Source organism: Chiloscyllium plagiosum, unplaced genomic scaffold (assembly GCF_037043375.1).
Source record: "Chiloscyllium plagiosum isolate Xiang-an unplaced genomic scaffold, Cpla_swu_hap1 HiC_scaffold_9, whole genome shotgun sequence".
Classification (NCBI taxonomy): Eukaryota; Metazoa; Chordata; class Chondrichthyes; order Orectolobiformes; family Hemiscylliidae; genus Chiloscyllium; species Chiloscyllium plagiosum.
Window position 1 is genome coordinate 46,529,391 of NW_028270147.1, and position 21,106 is coordinate 46,550,496.

The 21,106-nt window shown below is 41.1% G+C and overlaps 1 protein-coding gene across 2 annotated transcripts in view; it reads right to left on the reverse strand.

Annotated features, from left to right (window-relative positions):
* The window catches only part of osbpl9 (oxysterol binding protein-like 9), a 291,494-nt gene that overhangs the window by 182,908 nt on the left and 87,480 nt on the right, over positions 1–21,106 (reverse strand). For both annotated transcript variants that reach the window (XM_087990606.1, XM_087990605.1), the window contains exon 4: positions 8,642–8,718. In XM_087990606.1, coding sequence (XP_087846732.1) covers positions 8,642–8,718 — 77 coding nt within the window. The remainder of the gene's footprint in view (positions 1–8,641; positions 8,719–21,106) is intronic.

The following is a 21,106-nucleotide window of genomic DNA, read 5'->3' on the forward strand; positions in this document are numbered from 1 at the left end:
AGTGACATCAACAAGTTTCATCCCACCAACCAACTCACCGCTGACTACTCTCGACTATCTGTCTCATTCTTGGACACATGCATCTCCATCAAGGATGGACACCTCAGCACCACACTCTCTCGCAAACAACCTCACAATGCTACACTTCTCCAGCTTCCACCCAAAACACATTAAAACAGCCATCCCCTATGGACAAGCCCGATGCGTACACCGGATCTGCTCAGATGAGGAGGAACGTGACTGACACCTGGAAGTACTCAGGGATGCCCTCACTACAACGGGGTACGATGCCCAACTCATCGACCGCCAGTTCCGACGTGCCACAGCAAGGAACCATAATGACCTCAAGAGACAGACACGTGCTGCAACCGACAGGGTACCCTTCGTTGTTCAATATTTCCCAGGAGCTGAAAAACTACGCCATGCTCTTCATGACCTGCAACACATTATCAATGAAGATGAGTACCTCACAAGACCTTCCCCACACCTCCATTACTTGTCTTTAAACAACTGCCAAACCTCAAACAGATCGTTGTTCGTAGCAAGCTGCCCGGCTCGCAGGACAACTCCATACAACCCTATCACGGTAGGCACTGCAAGACGTGTCAGAGTGTAGACACAGATACCACCATTACGCATGGGGACACCTCCTACCTTGTAAATGGCAGGTACTCATGTGACTCAGCCAATGTTATCTATGTTATACATTGCAGGCAAGGAGCCCGGAGGCATGGTACATTGGGGAAACCGAGCAAAGGCTACGACAACGGATGAATGGGCACCGCACAACAATCAACAGATAAGAGTGTTCCCTCCCAGTTGGGGAACACTTCAGTGGTCCAAGACATTCGACCTCGGACCTTCGGGTGACCATCCTCCAAGGCAGACTTCGGGACAGGCAGCAGCGACAAGTGGCCGAGCAGAGGCTGATAGCTAAGTTCGGTACCCATAGGGAGGGCTTCAACCAGGACCTTGGGTTCATGTCACGTTACAGGTGACTACCATTGCACTATACACACACACAGACACTCAGGCACTCCTATACCCATATACACACGGACACTTATACACAGACGTGCACACAAAACAGCCACACACACCCTTACAGACACACACACTCCCACATGTACCCCCTCACACACTTAAGACACTCTGCACTCACTACACACACACACACATACATTTTCTCACACTCACAACCCTCAACCCAGACAGACACACACACACAGACAGACAAAGACCCACATGCACATATATATTTTGTGGGATGAATTTGTACTTGCAGAGTTACATTGTACTTTGTTCAAAAACTGCATGCACTCATGTAAAACTCCGTTATCTCACTTTTTAGATAAGAATCAATCTAAACATCATGGCATTGACAGAGAACACAGAGGGCTAACACCTTCAACATATTGTCTAGCTATCACCATTTTTAACAGCTAACCTGAGAATGCAACTTTTTTTCAAAAAGGTTTTGTGATTTACACATGAAAGAAGTGAAACTATCATGGTATTCTAACAGATGAAAGGCTTAACAGACAATCAATTTTTCAATGTATAATTTCAGTTACATCACACTGTAAATTTTTACTATAAATTCTGTGTGTTAGGATTGAGCCCTCCACTACCACCCGATGAAGGAGCGACGCTCCGAAAGCTAGTGTGCTTCCAATTAAACCTGTTGGACTATAACCTGGTGTTCTGTGATTTTTAACTTTGAACACCCCAGTCCAACACTGGCATCTCCAAATCCTGAATAAACTCATCAGGGTTCTAAACAAATTTGTAAAAGTAAGCACAGTTATGTGACTTATCAAAGAAGAGATGACCAAACTGTCAAGACTCAGAATTGAAAGAAACTGTTTACCCTGTACATTTGATAGAAAAGCAAACTTCCTCAGTTGTCTGAATATTGTAAAGAGATGGTAGTGGGATTGATGGAATTGTAATTTTATTTTTCTTTTGAAATCTTTCTTATTGTTATATTTCTAAGCAGCTTAGTCTGTTTTATCTTGTTTTCTCTTCTGTAATTAAACTTCTGCTTTATTGTTAAAGCCAAATCTGCAGCACTGTATGTCTGTACTTCAGTGAAAGGCCATCCCAATCCCAATAAATATTTTTTCCAAAATCTATCATTGCTTTTTGAATTCATGTATCGCTGGACATCAGAGTGCACCTGTGAAAATTAACAAAGTGAAATTCACAACTAATCTCAGAGGAACTGTTGGGCGAAGTTCATAGCACAGAATCAGATAAGCTAATTGTTGTTTTAAGTCCGTCCAAGAGAAAGGCTGCAGTAGTGAGTATAGTGGATTCTTTCTTGACTTGATGTTTTTGGAGATAAGTCTCTTGATTAAACTTAAAATATAAGCTATAGCTAGTAATTTAACCTGGGGCAGTGTTTGTAGAGGAATAAGACGGTGTTATTTTCTGGGTCTGTGGATTGTGAAGGAGCAAAAATGGCCTTTGCAGTGATACGTACTTCTTGTCAGATGTGGGAGTTTAAAGAGAGTTTTAGGGATACTGCGGATTATGTCTGCCATAAATGCTGCTGGACGCGAACCTTATCAGATCGAGTGGATCGGTTGGAGAGACAGATAGAAGTAATGAGGAATTTGCAACAGCAACAGTATGCAATGGATGGCAGTTATAGGAAAGGGGGCAAGTCTCAGAAACAGTCACATAGATGGGTTATCTCCAGGAAGGGCGAGAGAGGTAGGCAGCTCGTGCAGGAGTCTTTTGTGGATATACCATTTCAAACAGGTACGGTGTTTTGGAAAATGTAGGGGGTGATGAAATCTCAGGGGAACGTTGCATGAACAGCCAAGTTTCTGGTATTGAGACTGGCTCTAATGCAACGAGGGGTACGTCGGCTTCCAAGAGATCAATTGTGTTAGGGGATTCTGTAGTCAGAGGTACAGACAGACATTTCTGTGGCCAGCAGAGAAAAAGCAGGATGGTGTGTTGTTTCCCTGGTGCCAGGATCAAGGATGTCTCAGAGAAAGTGCAGAATGTTCTCACGGGGGAGAGCGGCCAGCAGGAGGAGGTCATTGTCCATATTGGAACCAACGACATTGGAAGGGAAAAGGTTGAGACTCTGAAGGGAGATTAGAAAGAGTTAGGTAGAAATTTAAAAAGGAGGTCCTCAAGGGTAGTAATATCTGGATACTCCCAGTGCTACGAGCTCGTGAGGGCAAGAATAAGACGATAGAGCAGATGAATGCATGGCTGAGGAGCTGGTGTATGGGAGAAGGATTCACATTTTTGGATCATGGAATCTCTTTTGGGGTAGAAGTGACCTGTACAAGAAGGACGGATTGCACCTAAATTGGAAGGGGACTAATATACTAGCAGGGAAATTTGCTCGAACTGCCTGGGAGGATTTAAACTAGTAAGGTGGGGGGGGTGGGACCCAGGGAGATAATGAGGAAAGAGATCGATCTGAAACGGGTACAGCTGAGAACAGAAGTGAGTCAAACAGTCAGGGCAGGCAGGGACAAGGTAGGACTAATAAATTAAACTCCATTTATTTCAGGGGCCTAAAAGGGAAGGCAGATGAACTCAGGGCATGGTGAGGAACATGGGACTGGCATATCATAGCAATTACGGAAACATGACTCAGGGATGGGCAGGATTGGCAGCTTAATGTTCCAGGATACAAATGCTACAGCAAAGAAGAAACAGAGGCAAGAGAGGAGGGGGAAGTGGCATTTTTGATAAGACATAGCATTACAGCTGTGCTGAGGGAGGATATTCCTTCAAATACATCCAGGGAAGTTATTTGGGTGGAACTGAGAAATAAGAAAGGGATGATCACCTTATTGGGATTGTATTATAGACCCCCCAATAGTCAGAGGGAAAATGAGAAACAAACTTGTAAGGAGATCTCAGCTATCTGTAAGAATAATAGGGTAGCTATGGTAGGGGATTTTAACTTTCCAAACATCGACTGGGACTGCCATAGCATTAAAGGTTTAGATGGAGAGGAATTTCTTAAGTGTGTACAAAACAATTTTCTGATTCAGTATGTGGATGTACCTACGAGAGAAGGTGCAAAACTTGACACTCTTGGGAAATAAGGCAGGGCAGGGGACTGAGGTGTCAGTGACCAATATGCCAGCGAGCATAATTCTATTCGTTTTAAAATAGTGATGGAAAAGGTTGGACCAGATGTAAAAGTTGAAGTTCTAAATTGGAGAAAGGCCAATTTTGAAGGTATTAGGCAAGAACTTTCAAAAGCTGATTGGAGGCAGATGTTCGCAGGTAAAGGAATGTCTGGAAAATGGGAAGCCTTCAGAAATGAGATATCAAGAATCCAGAAAAAGTATATTCCTGTCAGGGAGAAAGGGAAGGCTGGTAGGTATGGGGAATTCTGGATGACTAAAGAAATTGAGGGTTTGGTTAAGAAAAAGAAGGAAGCATATGTCAGGTATAGACAGGATAGATCGAGTGAATCCTTAGAAGAGTATAAAGAAAGTAGGAGTATACTTAAGAGGGAAATCAGGAGGGCAAAACGGGGCCATGAGATAGCTTTGGCAAATACAATTAAGGAGAATCCAAAGGGTTTTTACAACTATATTAAGGACAAAAGGGTAACTAGGGAGAGAATAGGGCCCCTCAAAGATCAGCAAGGCGGCCTTTGCGTGGAGCCACCGAAAATGGGGGAGATACTAAATCAATATTTTGCATCAGTATTTACTGTGGAAAAGGATATGGAAGATATAGACTGTAGGGAAATAGATGGTGACATCTTGCAAAATGTCCAGATTACAGAGGAGGAAGTGCTGGGTGTCTTGAAACGGTTAAAGATGGATAAATCCCCAGGACCTGATCAGGTGTACCCGAGAACCCTGTGGGAAGCTAGAGAACTGATTGCTGGGCCACTTGCTGAGATATTTGTATCATCGCTAGTCACAGGTGAGGTGCCGGAAGACTGGTGGTTTGCAAATGTGGTGCCACTGTTTAAGAAGGGCAGTAAAGACAAGCCAGGGAACTATAGACCGGTGAGCCTGACCTCTGTGGTGGGCACGTTGTTGGAGGGAATCCTGAGGGGCATGATGTACATGTATTAGGAAAGGCAAGGACTGATTCGGGATAGTCAACATGGCTTTGTGCGTGGGAAACGATGTCTCACAAACTTGATTGAGTTTTTTGAAGAAGTAACAAAGAAAATTGATGAGGGCAGAGCAGTAGATGTGATCTATATGGACTTCAGTAAGGCGGTCGACAAGGTTCCTATGGGAGACTGATTAGCAAGGTCAGATTTCATGGAATAGAGGGAGAACTAGCCATTTGGATACAGAACTGGCTCAAAGGTAGAAGATAGAGGGTGTTGGTGGAGGGTTGTTTTTCAGACTGGAGGCCTGTGACCAGTGGAGTGCCACAAGGATCGGTGCTGGGCTCTCTACTTTTTGTCATTTACATAAATGATTTGGATGCGAGCATAAGAGGTACAGGTAGTAAGTTTGCAGATGACACCAAAATTGGAGGTGTAGTGGACAGCGAAGAGGGTTACCTCAGATTACAACAGGATCTGGGCCAATGGGCTGAGAAGTGGCAGATAGAGTTTAATTCAGATAAATGCGAGGTGCTGCAGTTTGGGAAAGCAAATCTTAGCAGGAATTGTACACTTAATATTAATGTCCTAGGGAATGTTGCTGAACAAAGAGACCTTGGAGTGCAGGTTCATAGCTCCTTGAAAGTGGAGTCGCAGGTATATAGGATAGTGAAGGCGGCGTTTGGTATGCTTTCCTTTATTGGTCAGAGTATTGAGTACAGGAGTTGGGAGGTCATGTTGCTGCTATACAGGACATTGGTTAGGCCACTGTTGGAATATTGCGTGCAATTCTGGTCTCCTTCCTATCGGAAAGATGTTGTGAAACTTGAAAGGGTTCAGAAAAGATTTACAAGGATGTTGCAGGGTTGGAGGATCTGAGCTACAGGGAGTGGCTTAACAGGCTGGGCTGTTTTCCCTGGAGCGTCAGAAGCTGAGGGGTGACTTTATAGAGGTTTACAAAATGACGAGGGGCATGTATAGGATAAATAGACCTGGGGTCGGGGAGTCCAGAACTAGAGGGTTTAGGGTGAGAGGGGAAAGATATAAAATAGACCTGGAGGGCAATTCTTTCACGCAGAGGGTGGTACGTGTATGGAATGAGCTGCTAGAGGATGTGGTGGAGGCTGGTACAACTGCAACATTTAAGAGGCATTTGAATGGGTATATGAATAGTAAGGGTTTGGAGGGATATGGGCAGGGTACTGGCAGGTGGGACTAGATTGTGTTGGATATCTGGTTGGCATGGACAAGTTAGACCGAAGGGTCTGTTTCCATGCTGTACATCTCTATGACTCTAAGCCAGATTACAGTCCAGAATCTGACCAATACTATCAGCTGGGATCACAATACTTGTCTTGCTTGGTAAATTGTCTTCAAGAGTGAAGTAATTACCATAACCTATTTTGGCAAGTGTAGTAGTAATTTTACACTTTATGCAATTATTTGTCAATACAATGGAAAAGATCCACAACAATTGATCATCACTTGGAGGCTGGATACCAACGTCAACTGCCTCCGATTGTGACTTAGTTAAGTGATAATGAAAACACCAGGAAAATACAATCAATCAATTTGCAATGGTTGGAAATATAGTTCAATAATACTTAGCTCGAAAACAATTTGCAAAGGGCTTTACAGAAATGTTTCAAGAAAATATATCAAAACCATTCAGACTTCAAAAAGCATAATCAAGCACATAAACAATGATAATTTTCTCAAGTCTGGAAGCATGAATGAACAAGAATCAAACTCAGGACAAAGCCTTGCAAGGAAAGATAATACCCTGACAGTTTTAGGATAATTAAAAACACAAGTAATGAAATATTTTGGAAATACAGACATTCTTGCATTTATCGAAAGCTGACTGCCAAGACCTACAAATAGCAACCAGATACCTGAGCAGACACGTGTGTTTTAGTGATGTCAATTGAGGGATCGTGGGCAAGACTGTAGGAAATTTCTTTGACTCTTTGTTTACATCCATCTTAGATGGAAGATAGGGAATCCGTTTAATAGCTTGTCGTAAAAATGGCACCAAGAGTACAGCATTCCTCAATATTGTACTTCAGCCTGGATTACACTTCAAGTCTCTGGAATGGCATCTGAGCCCACAATCTTCTGACTGAAGAGGTCAATGCTGAGACTAGGCAAATTCAAAGCAGCAACTGATTCAAATTATTCAGCACAAAGTGGGGAGAATTTTATGAAAATTCAACCATTTGGGGTAGAAAATATTAAGTTAGTAAAAATCTGAGACTCACATGATACAAACACCATTACTTACGGTTTTACTGTGATGTTTCCCTCCCAGCACAATCAGCCTCCAAATTTCCCCTCTCATTCATCTGCAGTGCATTCCAAGTCCCTATCTTACCAAGGCCCAATCTTCTCAACAGCCATGGGCTATCCCCTTGGTCCCTAGAAATTGCCTTGTACTACAGGCTTTCACTGACCAACTGTCAAGGAAGCCAGGTGCCAAAGTGGTTAAAAAAAAAATTAAAAACCTAATGAATTTCTACTTTAATTCAATAGATTCCTCTGCCTTCTGGTGTGTTGGAGGTCCCAGCTGCTGATACAGAGTCAGCTGTCTCCTACTTTCCCGTAAATATAGGGGCCAATCTGACTGTCGGAGAACAGCTTTGAATATCAACCCATGAAAACGTTTAACTGAAATACTGAAGTATGAATTTCCTTCCCCGTCTCTCCCCAAATAGAAATTCCCAACATGACAAAATTATTTGGATAAACCTCTTCCTCCAAAATGTTTTATATGAATCCTTTTGCTTGACTTCATGCTACAACTGAAGTTTAAACCTGCTGCACTGATTATACAGGACCTTGGAGAGGCCACAGCTTGAGGAGTGCATGCAGGTTTGGTCTCCTCATCTCACGAAGAAAATTATTGCTGCTGAGCGAGTCCAATGATGGTTCACCAGACTGATCCCCAGAATAGTAGGACTGACAAGAAGAAACACTGGATCGACTGGGCTTGAACTCAGTGAAATTTAGAAGAGTGAAGGGGGTTATCATAGAAACACAAAATCCTGATGGGACTGGACAGGCGAGATGCAGGAAGAATGTCCCAGATTTTGGGGATGCCGCAGTCTAAACTTAAGGTGTAAGCCATTCAGGACTGAGATGAGGAATAATTTCTTCACTCAGAGTCGTGAACCTGTGGAATTGTCTACCATAGAAAGTCGTTGGGGTCAGTACATTAGATGTATTCAAAAGGAAGGTGGACCTGGCCCTTGCAGCTAAAGGGATCAAGGGGTACAGAGTGAAAGTCGAAATGGGATACTGGAATTGCATGATCAGCCATGAACATGTTGAAAGGTGGTGCAGGCTTAAAGGACCGAATGGCCTACTCCTGCACTTTTTTTTCTTTCGATATGAAGTCAACATTCAATGGTCTTATTCGTCATTATAACACTCTATGTTATCATAACAGCAACGTAGTTGATACACAAACATTCATCATTATTACCACATGGTCTTTAAACTGCAATAACAGTTTCACCAGAAATAATCCAGAAACCAACATCCACAGGTGATGCAATTTACAACAACCCAATACACACTTACCCTGAGCTGCAGAGTATGACGAAGAATGGTTTCTTCTAACGCATGAATCCACTGCTCCCTCTCATCGGCATCACGAGCTGTAAAAATACACACAAAAACAGGAAACGTGTTAACACCTAAACAGATCCAATGAAAACACTACTGTTATAATTAAATGAAGTGATCTATTTACAGTTCAGTCCATTTGTAACTTGAGCTTGAATGAATATTTGGTCTTTGAAACAAGTACTTTTTCCAAGAAAATCTACTCCAGATTGCTGAAATTTACCCAATAGATGTTTATCCCAATTAATCCTGAAACATTCAGCTATGACCTTCCATGAGTCATGGGAAGGTTTGCTATTTTGAGACAGCCATTCAAGCTCCATACCTTTTTGTAATCAAACCACCTTTCATTGGCCTCTCCATCCACCCTATCCTTAACTATATTGTTCCTGAAACTCTTAACCCTTTCTTTATTATACTTGAATTTTCTGCAATTGACTCATTGCTTTGCAGTTTGTCTTCACTTCGATCAACCCCAACTCAATGACCAAAACTTCAATGCACATATTGTGTATCACACCAAACTTGCCCACAGATCACTGTTCTCCTTTCTGGCTTCAAAGTATGTTGAATTATAAATCTCCATCATTATCTACATAACCCTCCATGATCACAGCACACCCAATCTTTACAAACTTGCAAACCTGTGTCCCCCTCCTGCACCGACAGTTCTTGTGGTGCGGTGGCAATGCACCAAACTCTGAGCCCTGACACCCAAGATCAAGTCTCACCTGCTGTAGTATGTGACAGTACCTGATCTACTAGCAACAAAATCATCTCATCCTTCCTCTAAGAAATTCAAACAACCTCCATAAAATCTTTCTTTAACCAAGGTTTTGATCATTCATTTTAACTATGCCACAGAAGCTGCATCAGCTCCATTCTTTCCTAAGCAACATGAAAATGTCCACATAAATGAAGGTGGCTTTGGGAAAAAAATCTCCATGAAACAGTTAAAATACACCCACTATATTAGCTAAACACTACAAAAAACTAACTTCTATGATTCTGAACAATTATTATCTCTATTTGTACAACAGCTGCTGTTCAGACTTGTCATCTTGCCTAATACCAGCATCCAATAATCTCTAATGCACATGCAGATATCCTTCAAATTCTTTCCAATATATTCTTCCAAGCACCAAAGCGGACACCTGCATCAAATAAAGAAAATGCACTTGTATTGCACTATCTAGAGGTCTAGGGCCAAGAGACCCAGTGCATAAAAACATCACTGGTGAGGTTGATTAGAAATATACCTGTTCACATTGTATGTATACATAGCACTTTCTCGGGCTCTTGTGGTGCAGTGACAATGCGCCTAATTCCGAGCCCAGGATCAAGTCTCACTTGGTTTAGTGTGTGACAGCATCTCTGAAAGCTTAATAGAATATACCTGTACAGCAGTTTTCACATTCAATATGGATAGTGGAGCATCCCAAGTACTTTTGGCGTGTGTTCACTGTTGTAATGCAGAGAAAAACACCAATCAATCTATCCACAAAATCCCAAAATGTCAAGGAGAATATGATGTTGGTTGAGAGTTAAATATCAGCCAGGACATTATCTGAAGTTCACCTTTTGCAACTGTCTTCAATGACTGTTAGTATCTTGATTGATGCAAAATTTATCTATCTTTGGATTAACCTATGTAAGTTTAATGTTGTAATTTTGCACAACAGCTTTAGAATTATAACAAATCCAAATTAGCAGCTATTAGTAAATTATGAGTACAGTATCAATTTTGGTTTACGGCACGGTGGCACAGTGGTTAGCACTGCTGCCTCACAGCGCCAGAGACCCGGGTTCAATTCCCGACTCAGGTGACTGACTGTGTGGAGTTTGCACATTCTCCCCGTGTCTGCGTGGGTTTCCTCCGGATGCTCCGGTTTCCTCCCACAGTCACAAAGATGTGCGGGTCAGGTAAATTGGCCATGCTAAATTGCCCGTAGTGTTAGGTTAAAAGGGGTAAATGTAGGGTATGGGTGGGTTGCACTTCGGCGGGTCGGTGTGGACTTGTTGGGCCGAAGGGCCTGTTTCCACACTGTAAGTAATCTAATCTAATCTAAACTATTGATATTTTACTGGGATGTTGTTATGACTGGCTACTTCTAAAAAAATTTCTTTTCTATTCTACATATTAAAAAAGAAATTGGATGACCAATTAAGTGAGTATTTGCTGAATGGTAGCTCAAATCAGAAATGAACAAAAATGTCATCACACATCCAGAGATTAACATTATATAAAGATAAAGCAAAGCAATCGCAACAATTAATTATTTGATACAGACTATTTTTTGGCAACACATTTTCCTCTCATAAATTATTGACACAGGCGTTCAGATTCCACAAAACTCACAATGTGTTTACAAGAATAGTTGCATGCCAACAGCATAAAGAGCCATTGAAAGTCAGAATTAAGCGATCCTATGGCCAAGGGATCACATCTAGGTTCTGCAGTCCTGTCACATCCAGTCATGAATGGGATTGGACTATTAAACAGCTCAGTGGAGGAGGCGGCTCCACAAATATTCCTATCCTCAACGATGGAAGAGCTCAGTGCAAAAGATAAAGTTGAAGCATTCTAAGCAATTTTCTGCCATAAGTCCTGGGTGGATAATCCACCTCAGCCTCCTCCAGTGGTCCTAAGCTTCTTTGATGCTAGACTTCAACCAATTCAATTTACTGTATGTAATATCAAGAAATGATTGGCGGCACTGCCTAATGAAAAAGTTGGGGCCCTGACAATAGTCCAGAATAGCCCTGAAGACTTGTGCTCCTAAACATGATATACATGTTCCAGTATGGCTATAACACTGGCATCTACACAACATGGAAAATTGCCCAGGTGTGCCCTTTACGTAAAATGCAGAACAAATTCAAACTAACAAATTACAGCCCCCTATCAGTCTACTCTTGATCATCAGTAAAGTGATGGAAGGAGTCATCAACAGCACTATCGAGCAGCATCCACTCAACAATAACCTGTTCGGTGACTCCCACTTTCATCAGGGCCACTCAGCTCTGGATCTCATTACAGCCTTGGTTCAAGCATGGACAAAAGAGCTAAATTCCAGAGGTGAGTGGAAGAGTGACAGACCTTGACATCAAAGCCGTATTCAACAAAGTGTGAATTGGAATCAATGGATATTATGGAGGAAAATCTCCACTGGTTGGTGTCATACTTGGCTCATAGAAAAATAGTCGTGGCTCTCGGATCTCTCTGCAGGAGCTCCTTAGGATAGTGCCCTACTGTTACAACATGAAGGTGAACCCCTCTATTAATTAAAACAAACAACCAGAAAAAATGGCCTCACCGCGTCACTTGTTAAAATATGAGTGACAGAGAACTCCCAAATTCCAATATTTAAAGAAAATAGCAATTTATTCTTTAACTCTAAAAGTGAACACTAAACAACAACTATTCGCAACTCTAAGCCTCCCTTTCTCTTAACTGCTTACTATCTGCCTTCAACCCTATAACAATATACTGTTCCAATAAGACACTTAATAAAATTACATCAACTTAATTTCAAAACCACACAGTCACTGTCGTCTTCTGTGATTTCACTCTTCTGGCTGCTGGTTGCCCTGGGTCGTCTTCTTTCTTTTTACTGTAAGTATGTTTCACATGAGAGACTGTTTTCTAATTTCTTTGAGACCAAGATGTTAGATGGGCAATCAGCTCTCGATGAGTTTCTCTCTCCACAGAGGCATTCTTAGACCGATTTTCAAAATGTCTGCATTTTTATATTCCTTCACTATGACTGGGTCAAAATCCTGGAATTCCCTTCCTCACAGCATTCTATGTCAACCTACAGCACATATTCTGCAGTGGTTCAAGAACACAACTCACCACCTCCTTCTCAAGGGCAACTGGAGAAAGGCAATAAATGCTGGCTGCCAGCAATAGCCACATCCCAAGAGCGAATTTTTAAAATCTCAAAACACTAAAGAGAAATTAGACAGTATCGATCTTCTACCATTTTTGAGTATTGCTGAAGGTATTTTACCAAAAATGTAATCTTGCGCTCATCAAGATAATTTGCCTGAAATGCCAATCTAAAGGGAAGACAGCTATTATACCTTATGAGAAGAGAGTGCTCATTGGTAGATGTGCTAAATGGGAAATGCATCAACTAGCTTGTTGCTGACAATAAATTGTCAAGAATTGTTTACATTTTAAAACCAGGCAGGTTGACTCTGATGGGTCAATGTTTTGACCCAAGAAATTAACCAGAGAATGGCTGTCTCCTGTTGTGTTGAGTTGAAGTGGCATAATCCATATACATGTGCTTTCAGTCTGCAAAAAACAGGTACCTGTGTATTAACATACTTAGCTTTCAGTATGCACAAGTGCACCACACTGAGTCCAACTGATTATCCTCAAATGGTCGTCAGTATAATTCTGAGCACACAAGGATATTCAGTAAATATTGTCCATTTGCTGAATTACTGCTACAGCTGAATTACAGCTGTTTGACATTTGTTTTGAGTTTTCAAGCACAGAATGGATGATTATGGTCAGTACCATGCCTGATGCAACAGCCAAAGGGTTGTGCTGTTTGGTTTGGAGCTTCGAGGAGAAAGTGAGGTCTGCAGATGCTGGAGATCAGAGCTGAAAATGTGTTGCTGGAACAGCGCAGCAGGTCAGGCAGCATCCAGGGAACAGGAGAATCGACGTTTCGGGCAGAAGCCCTTCTTCATTCCTGAAGAAGGGCTTATGCCCGAAACGTCGATTCTCCTGTTCCCTGGATGCTGCCTGACCTGATTTGGAGCTTCTACTAGCAGAGTGCTCTTTTCAACCTATTAGTACTCTCTTTGCACACAAAATAAATATTGTTTTCTCTTTACATTGACATTTCTTGTGAATTGTCCAAATGATCCCAAGCTGAAAAGCTTCAAACAATGTGTATTTTTGTCTACAACACTCAAGTTCTGGACTACTGAATGACTACCCCTGCACTACCAAAACATTGCTTATACTGAAAATTTGATACAAGTTCATCGAACTGAAACGTCAACTCTGTTTCTTTCTCCATAGATGCTTTGTGTCCTGCTGAGATTTATTGTTCAAGCCTGCTTTCCCATACCTCATTTTTCTGTTTTGTCGATCACGGATCAGTTGATAACACTTTCAACTCCATTTTAAAACGTGTGCTTTCAAGTTGCAGTCCAGAGACTTGAGAACAAAATGAAGGCGGACATTGCAATGCAGCACTAAGTCATAGGGTCATTGAGCAAGGAAACAGACTCTTCGGTCCAACAAATCCACATTGACCATGTTTTCAAACTAAACTAGTCCCACTTGCCTGCGTTTGCCCCATTTCCCTTGAAATCCTTCCTGTTCATGGACCCATCAAAATCCCTTTTAAACATTCTATCTGTACCTACATTGACCACTTCCTCTGGCAGTTCATTCCAGACATTAACCACTCTCTGCGTAAGAAGGTTGTCCCTCATGGCCTTTTTAAAAACTTTAATCTTCTCACCTTAAAAAATGCCCCCTATTTTTGAACTCCTCCACCATAAGGGGAAAAAACCTTTGCTATTCACCCTATCCATGCCTCTTGTGATCTTATACGCCTCTCTAAGGTCACCCCCTCAATCTCTTATGCTTCGGTAAAAAAAAATCCCAGCCCTATTTTTATAACTCAAACCATACATTCCCGACAACATCCTGGTAAATCTTTTCTGAACCCCCTCCAACTAAATAATATCCTTCATAGAGCAAGGCAACCAGAATTGCGCACACCACTCCAGAAGCCACCTCAATGTCCTGTTACAGTCTCAAATGTAAAAGATCTTGCGTCATGACTTTGAAAAAGTATAAAGGGAACAATGAAAGAGCAAACTTCCAGCATTTTTTGTTTTCAGTTCAGTCATAGAACAATGACCCATGTGACCTGACCAATATTTATCATTTAACAACAATTAGAGTTTGCCATGTGCAAATTTGCTCCCACACTTTTTCCATAAAATATTGACTACACTTCCAAAGTATATCCTAAGACTGTCATAAATGCAATATAAATACAAACTTTTCTTTATTTAGAATGTTGAGATGATTTTGTACTGACGACTGCTAACAATGTACTTCTTTTTCCAAGCAAGAACTCAACAAAGCATAATCCATTTAATGTCACCTTAAAAAGTAGCTGAGGCATTTTATCATTGGTTGCGCGGGTAGTAGCCCTCTAGTCATATGCTAATTAATTGGCCAATTAAGGGCATCAAGCATTCCTACTTATGGCTGTGAATAATTTAGCAACAGCTGAGCACTTTGTTAAGTGGCAAGATTGTCATGTGTACTCTGGTGGCCTCCTCCTTTGAGGCACCGCGGCTCGCCCGAAACCCATGCTAAAAGACCATCCCTATATTACAGCAATTCTCTTACCAGCACCCGACTGACTGGTCTGCGCAAGCCACAATCTCACATTTGTCCCTCGACTACTGCGTGCTTTTGCTTTCTATTCATTCATGGGATGTTGGCATCGCTGGCAAATCTAGCATTTATTCCTAATCTCTAAATGTCCAGAGGGCAGTTCAGAGTCAATCATTTTGCTTTGGGTCTGGAGTCACATGTAGGCCAGACTGGGCAAGAGTGACAGACATTTTCCCTACATGATATTATTGAACAGACAGGTTTGTACAACAATTGGAAACAGTTCGTGAACCTTGCTAGACTCCTAATTCCATATTTTATTTTATTAATTTGAAATTCCACCAACTGCCATGGCAGGGATTCAAAGCTGGGTACCCAGAACATTACCTGGATTTCTGAATTTATAATATAGCAATAAAAGACCAGTGGCCCCCTTAAGCAAGCTGGTCTTGGCCTACTACAGTCCAATCAATGGTCACCACTGCTGGCAGCAATACGGAGGCTGAAGGGCTGCTGGCCCAGTGACTGGTTGTTGGGGATGGCATAACCTCCCTTATAAGGGCTGAAGCCCTGACAGTCGGCAGTTAATGTAATGACGATTGTGAAATCAAATCGGACTACAAGGGCAAGACTCATTGGACGTTTTGGACAGTGGACATGACCGCTACCCACTAATCTGAAAATTCCAGCCACAGACACTCAAGCTGGAAATAAACATTAAAATCACACAGAGAAGGCATAATAAAAAGTAAGTGCAATAATTACTGCATTTTAAAAAATAGATAAAGGAGATCAAGAAAATAATTCAGTGTTTTCAAGTTATAAACTCAATTTCTCCTAAATAAATTTGAGTATTACTGAAAAATACACATTTTTCAAAGTTTTTTTTAATCTTGCACTTAAAGAAAATTCAGAAGAATACCAATTCAAAGGGAAGAACAACAACAACAACATTTTGTACTGCATGAGAAGAGAATGCTGATTGGTTGATAAACGGACTCTGTGTAAAAAGGCATTCCCATGGAGAATGCACCAATTAGTGATGAATGATTGTCAACAGCTAGAATTTGTTTAAATTTTAAACCAGGCAGCTGACCCTCACTGGTCAGAGCATTGCCCTGAAAAATGGACCAGCCAATAGTTGTCATCTATTTTCTTAAGTTGGAACTGGCACAATGCACATACATATCCCTGTTCAGTGCAAAGAATAAGGACCTGTGTATTAATATATGCAACTCCCAATATAACAGGTGCCTCTTATTCGTCACTCATTTGGTGCTGCTATCAAGCCAAAATTTAAAAGGGCATCAGAGATGTTAGCACTTAATTACAGCTCCACAGCAGCTATTGCTGCAGAACTCATGATCCCAAAATATTAGTTAGCGATCCCCAGTTTGGGAAGTCCTGCTGTAGAATATGTACATTCTTTCACAGAAATAATTATCTGCTTAACATTCAAGGATTTAACTATTTTCAGTAATCCCCTTTAGTAGAATTTCACCCAAAATATTTATTAAACACAACACCATTGCCACTGCTTCCACATAAACCAATGTTTCTGCAGCTGGAGCACTTTTTAACAACAATGCTAAAGGGCAATATTTCCCTTTTTTTTGTACTAAAAGTATTATGAGGTCAGCAACATTTTAATATCCGTTTTGAAGAATGGCAAAAGAAAATTCATCAAAAGTAACTAATTTCTGGTTTGGATAATCCAAGTTTAAGGAAGCTGAAACACATTTTTCCATATTTAATTTTTAAAAATATTTTATTTGCCTTTTCATATCTTAGACTTAAGGGCGCTTCAGTGTAGTACTTAAATGTGACATATTAGAACTAGAATTCCATTTTGTGCATCATTTCAACTGGCCAACCAAGCTTCACAAATGTTGTGCTTCTCATTTAGTTATGACATCATCTTACTGTGCTAACCCAGTATGGTTAACCAAGATAGGAGTAATATTCTCCCAGCAGAACTGTTGATTCAAAGATACTTCAAACCTGTTCAGCTCAATATCTAAGCCAATATATTTAAAATCCCCTGAAGCATGAAATACAAGCCTAAATTCTACTTTCATATTATTTTACTAAATATTTCTAAAATTCCATTGCCCCCACTCTATCAAATGGATTAAGATGATACCTGGAAGCTCAGCTTTTTAAGCCAATAAAACAAAGCAGAGCCAGCTATTAGTTAAAACAGCCTACGCCCAGCAAAACAAATATCACTGAAAAATAATGCGCCCTTTCAGTCCATAAACGCACTTGTTTACAGTCTACAGGTTCTCTTCAACACTGATAGTCTCTTTAGATGGTTTTAGAATCACTTTTGTCTCAGATATTTCACCCTGCAAAACCATGGATTTTATTTCAACTCATCTAAACTTGCATGACCATGGGCTGAAAAAGAAATACAAAGGCTTTTAGGATAACTTTGTGGAAGAGTCCACTCGAACATCTGCATGGTCCAATTGCTCTTAAAAACTGCTAGCAACTAGCCTTATAAGTCATATGTGCAAGGACCATTTCATCATAAATCCATTTATGATTAAACACTTGAAAATGTTTCCATCTATAACACCCTGTTACATTTTATCTTCAATATAAAAACAGGGGCAAATAAAAGGATCAAATATTAATTCATATGCAAGCCAGAAATAAAATTAAGATTTCTGTCTTACCTGCACACATTTAAGTTGTCAGAAGGGAACTATTTCAGGGACCAACCAATACCTTTACAAGACTTCTCAAATTATCCTCTCCAAAATGGGCGGCACGGTGGCACAGTGGTTAGCACTGCTGCCTCACAGTGCCAGAGACCCGGGTTCAATTCCTGCCTCAGGCGACTGACTGTGTGGAGTTTGCACGTTCTCCCCGTGTCTGCGTGGGTTTCCTCCGAGTGCTCCGGTTTCCTCCCACAGTCCAAAGATGTGCGGGTCAGGTGAATTGGCCATGTTAAATTGCCCGTAGTGTTAGGTAGGGGTAAATGTAGGGGTAGGGGTATGGGTGGGTTGCGCTTCGGCGGGGCGGTGTGGACTTGTTGGGCCGAAGGGCCTGTTTCCACACTGTAATGTAATGTAATCTAATCTAATCTAAAATACTCATTCCAAATATTGGTTTTCATTTCTTTGCTTTATTTTTCATTTACTTTTTTGAACTTATCTTGCCTAATAGTTTTTCCTAAATATCTCACTTATCAATTACTTGTCTATACCGCTTGATCGCTGGTCTTAGAAGTTTCATCACCTTCATTCATTTCTGACTATTCATTGTTTCTTCAATATTTCATTCTGATGTTTTACACCTATTTCAATATCTGCCCTTCATGCATTCAGTACTTGCCATTTCCTATTTTAGGAAATGTTTTACTGTAACTCTGTCTTTCTCATTCCCGCCTCCAAACACTGTAGCCATGCAAGTATGACTGTGCAGGAACATTAACAGATCCAGACTTGCCCTTGGTAGGGCACTGTTGGAAGGAATTTGAATTAAGGACGCACTTTCTTCAGATTAGTATTCCACAATCATCATGCAGTACAATCTTCTGAATTAGTCCCTTTGACATAAATCATAATGGAAAGAATCCACCTGACATTTCTCAAGGGGATTTGAAAATTCTGTAATCAATTTAAACCAAGATTTTGCGATTTAGTGGTTGAGGATCATACCATTTGAATAAAGTTATATCACTTGGTTAAGACATAATTCTTTACTTCTATTTCATTTTGTGAACAATCAGCCCATTCTTCCCCATTGCATCAATTCCAATGATACAAGATTTCAAAACAGAGCTTTGAGATGCCCTTTTTCTTTCTGCCCTGTGGACATGGTCACCAACCATGTTTGCCAAATTTCCCAAACTTCTTCACTCAACGCTTTCTCTCCCTCCCAGAAAACTGACAGGTCACCCTTGTACTCAGCTTCCATCCTACCAAGCACCACATTCAATTGATAATGTCATCACATATCTTCAATCCGATGCCACCAACAAATACATTGTCCCCTTCCCCAAGAGAGCATTTCCTCCATGATGCTCTGGTCCTCTACTCAGTCTTCACAACACCCTGTCCCCTTCCACAGCTCTCCTCATAGAAAATGCAGAAATAACACCAAGTAGTTTGCCTCTTATCCCACCATCCACTGCCCCAAAATATTCCATATGAGTGAAGCAATAATTTGCATATATACAATAAGAACTTCTTTCAATGTAATCTTCTCTATTTGCTACTCAAGATGTGGTCTCCTCTACATTGCAGAGACAAAGTACAGACTGGGCGGTCACTTTGCAGAATACTTCCACTCCAAATGGAAGCATAACCCCCAAGCATCTGGGCCTTGTCATTTTAATTCTCCACCTCGCCCTCAGGTTTTGATTGAGTGCTGCATCAAGAAGATCAAACAAAACTGACTGGCTAATACCAGAAATGTCGATTCTCCTGCACCATGCTGCCTGACCTACTTTTCCAGCGCCACACTTTTCACCTCTAACAAAACTGAAGCCAATTGGGAATCATGAAAACTCTCCATTGGATGGAGTCATGACCGAGTGCAAAAGAAAATGGCTACAGTTGTTGAACACCAATCATTTAAGTCCTAGGGTATCATGACAGGAGTTCCTCAGAGTAGTTACCTAGACATAACCATCATCAGCTACTTCATCAATGACATTTCTTCCATCATAAGGCCTGGTGGGAACACTTGCATTCTATTCAGCACTTGTTGAGACCCCATAGATACTGAAGGAGTTCATGCCTACATATAGAAAGACATAGATAACATTCACACTTGGGGTTATAAGTGACAATCAATATTCTTATTACACGAGTGCCACACAGTAACTATATCCAACAAGGAACAATCTAAGCTTCACCCTCTTGACATTCAATGACATTATCATCACTGAAACCCCAACTCACAAAATTATTATTGACCAATAACTGAACTGGACCAGCCATATAAATACTGTACATAATAAGAGGTCAGAGGTATGCAATTTATGAGTAAACTCACCTCTTGACTCCACAAAGTCTGTCCACCATCTACAATGGAAGTCAGGAGTGATAGAATATTCTCCACTTGCCCAGATGACTGCAGTTCCAGCAATACTCAAGAAAATTGACACTACTCAAGACAAAGTAGCCTTCTTGGGTGGCATCCTGTCCAACATCTTCAACATTCACTCCTTCATCACCAATGCTGTGGCAGAAATGTGCCCGTCTGCAAAGATGCAATGAGCAGCACAACAAGGCTCCTTTGACAGCATCTCTCAAAATCCACAACATCTAAAAGGACAGGAGCAACAATCTTTTTTTTAAATTCACTCATGGGCCAGCATTTAATGCCTCTCCCTAGTTGCCCTGAAGGAGGTGGTGGATGCTGCCTTTTTGAACTGCTCCAGTTCACATGCTGTGGGTTGACCAACAATGCTCTTAGGTACAGAATTCCAGGATTTTGACCCAGCAATAGTGGGGGATTTTGAGGGGATGCATGGAAACATTACCACCTGCACATTCCCCTCAAAGTGAGAGACTATCCTGACTTGGAACCATATCACCATTCCTTGACTGTCAGTTGGTCAAAGTACTGGAATACCCTACTAACAGCAACATAGGTTTATGTATAGCATATGAACTGCAGCAGTTCAAAAACAGGACTCACTATTATAAGGATGGATAATAGCTCCTGCACCCAATTTTAAAAAAAATTCTGACATGTGTCCTTGGTCTTCTGCACTGTGCAAGTGAGGATCAACTTAAGGTTTAGGATCAGCACCTCACCTTTCAACTAGGCATTTTATAGCATTCTCGACTCAGCACTGAATTCAAGAATTTCAGATCATACACTCCATCTTAGTTTGCTTTTCTCTGCTTTTTTTTTGCCAACAGCACACCACCTCTATGTACATCTTTTTATGTCTTTCCTTGTCCCATCTCCATTCCATTCAGCTCTGGAGGACCAACTGTTTTGTCATTGAATCTCTCCTACCGTTCACCCAAATCACAAACCTTGCTTTTGTCCTAGTTCCACACACACAC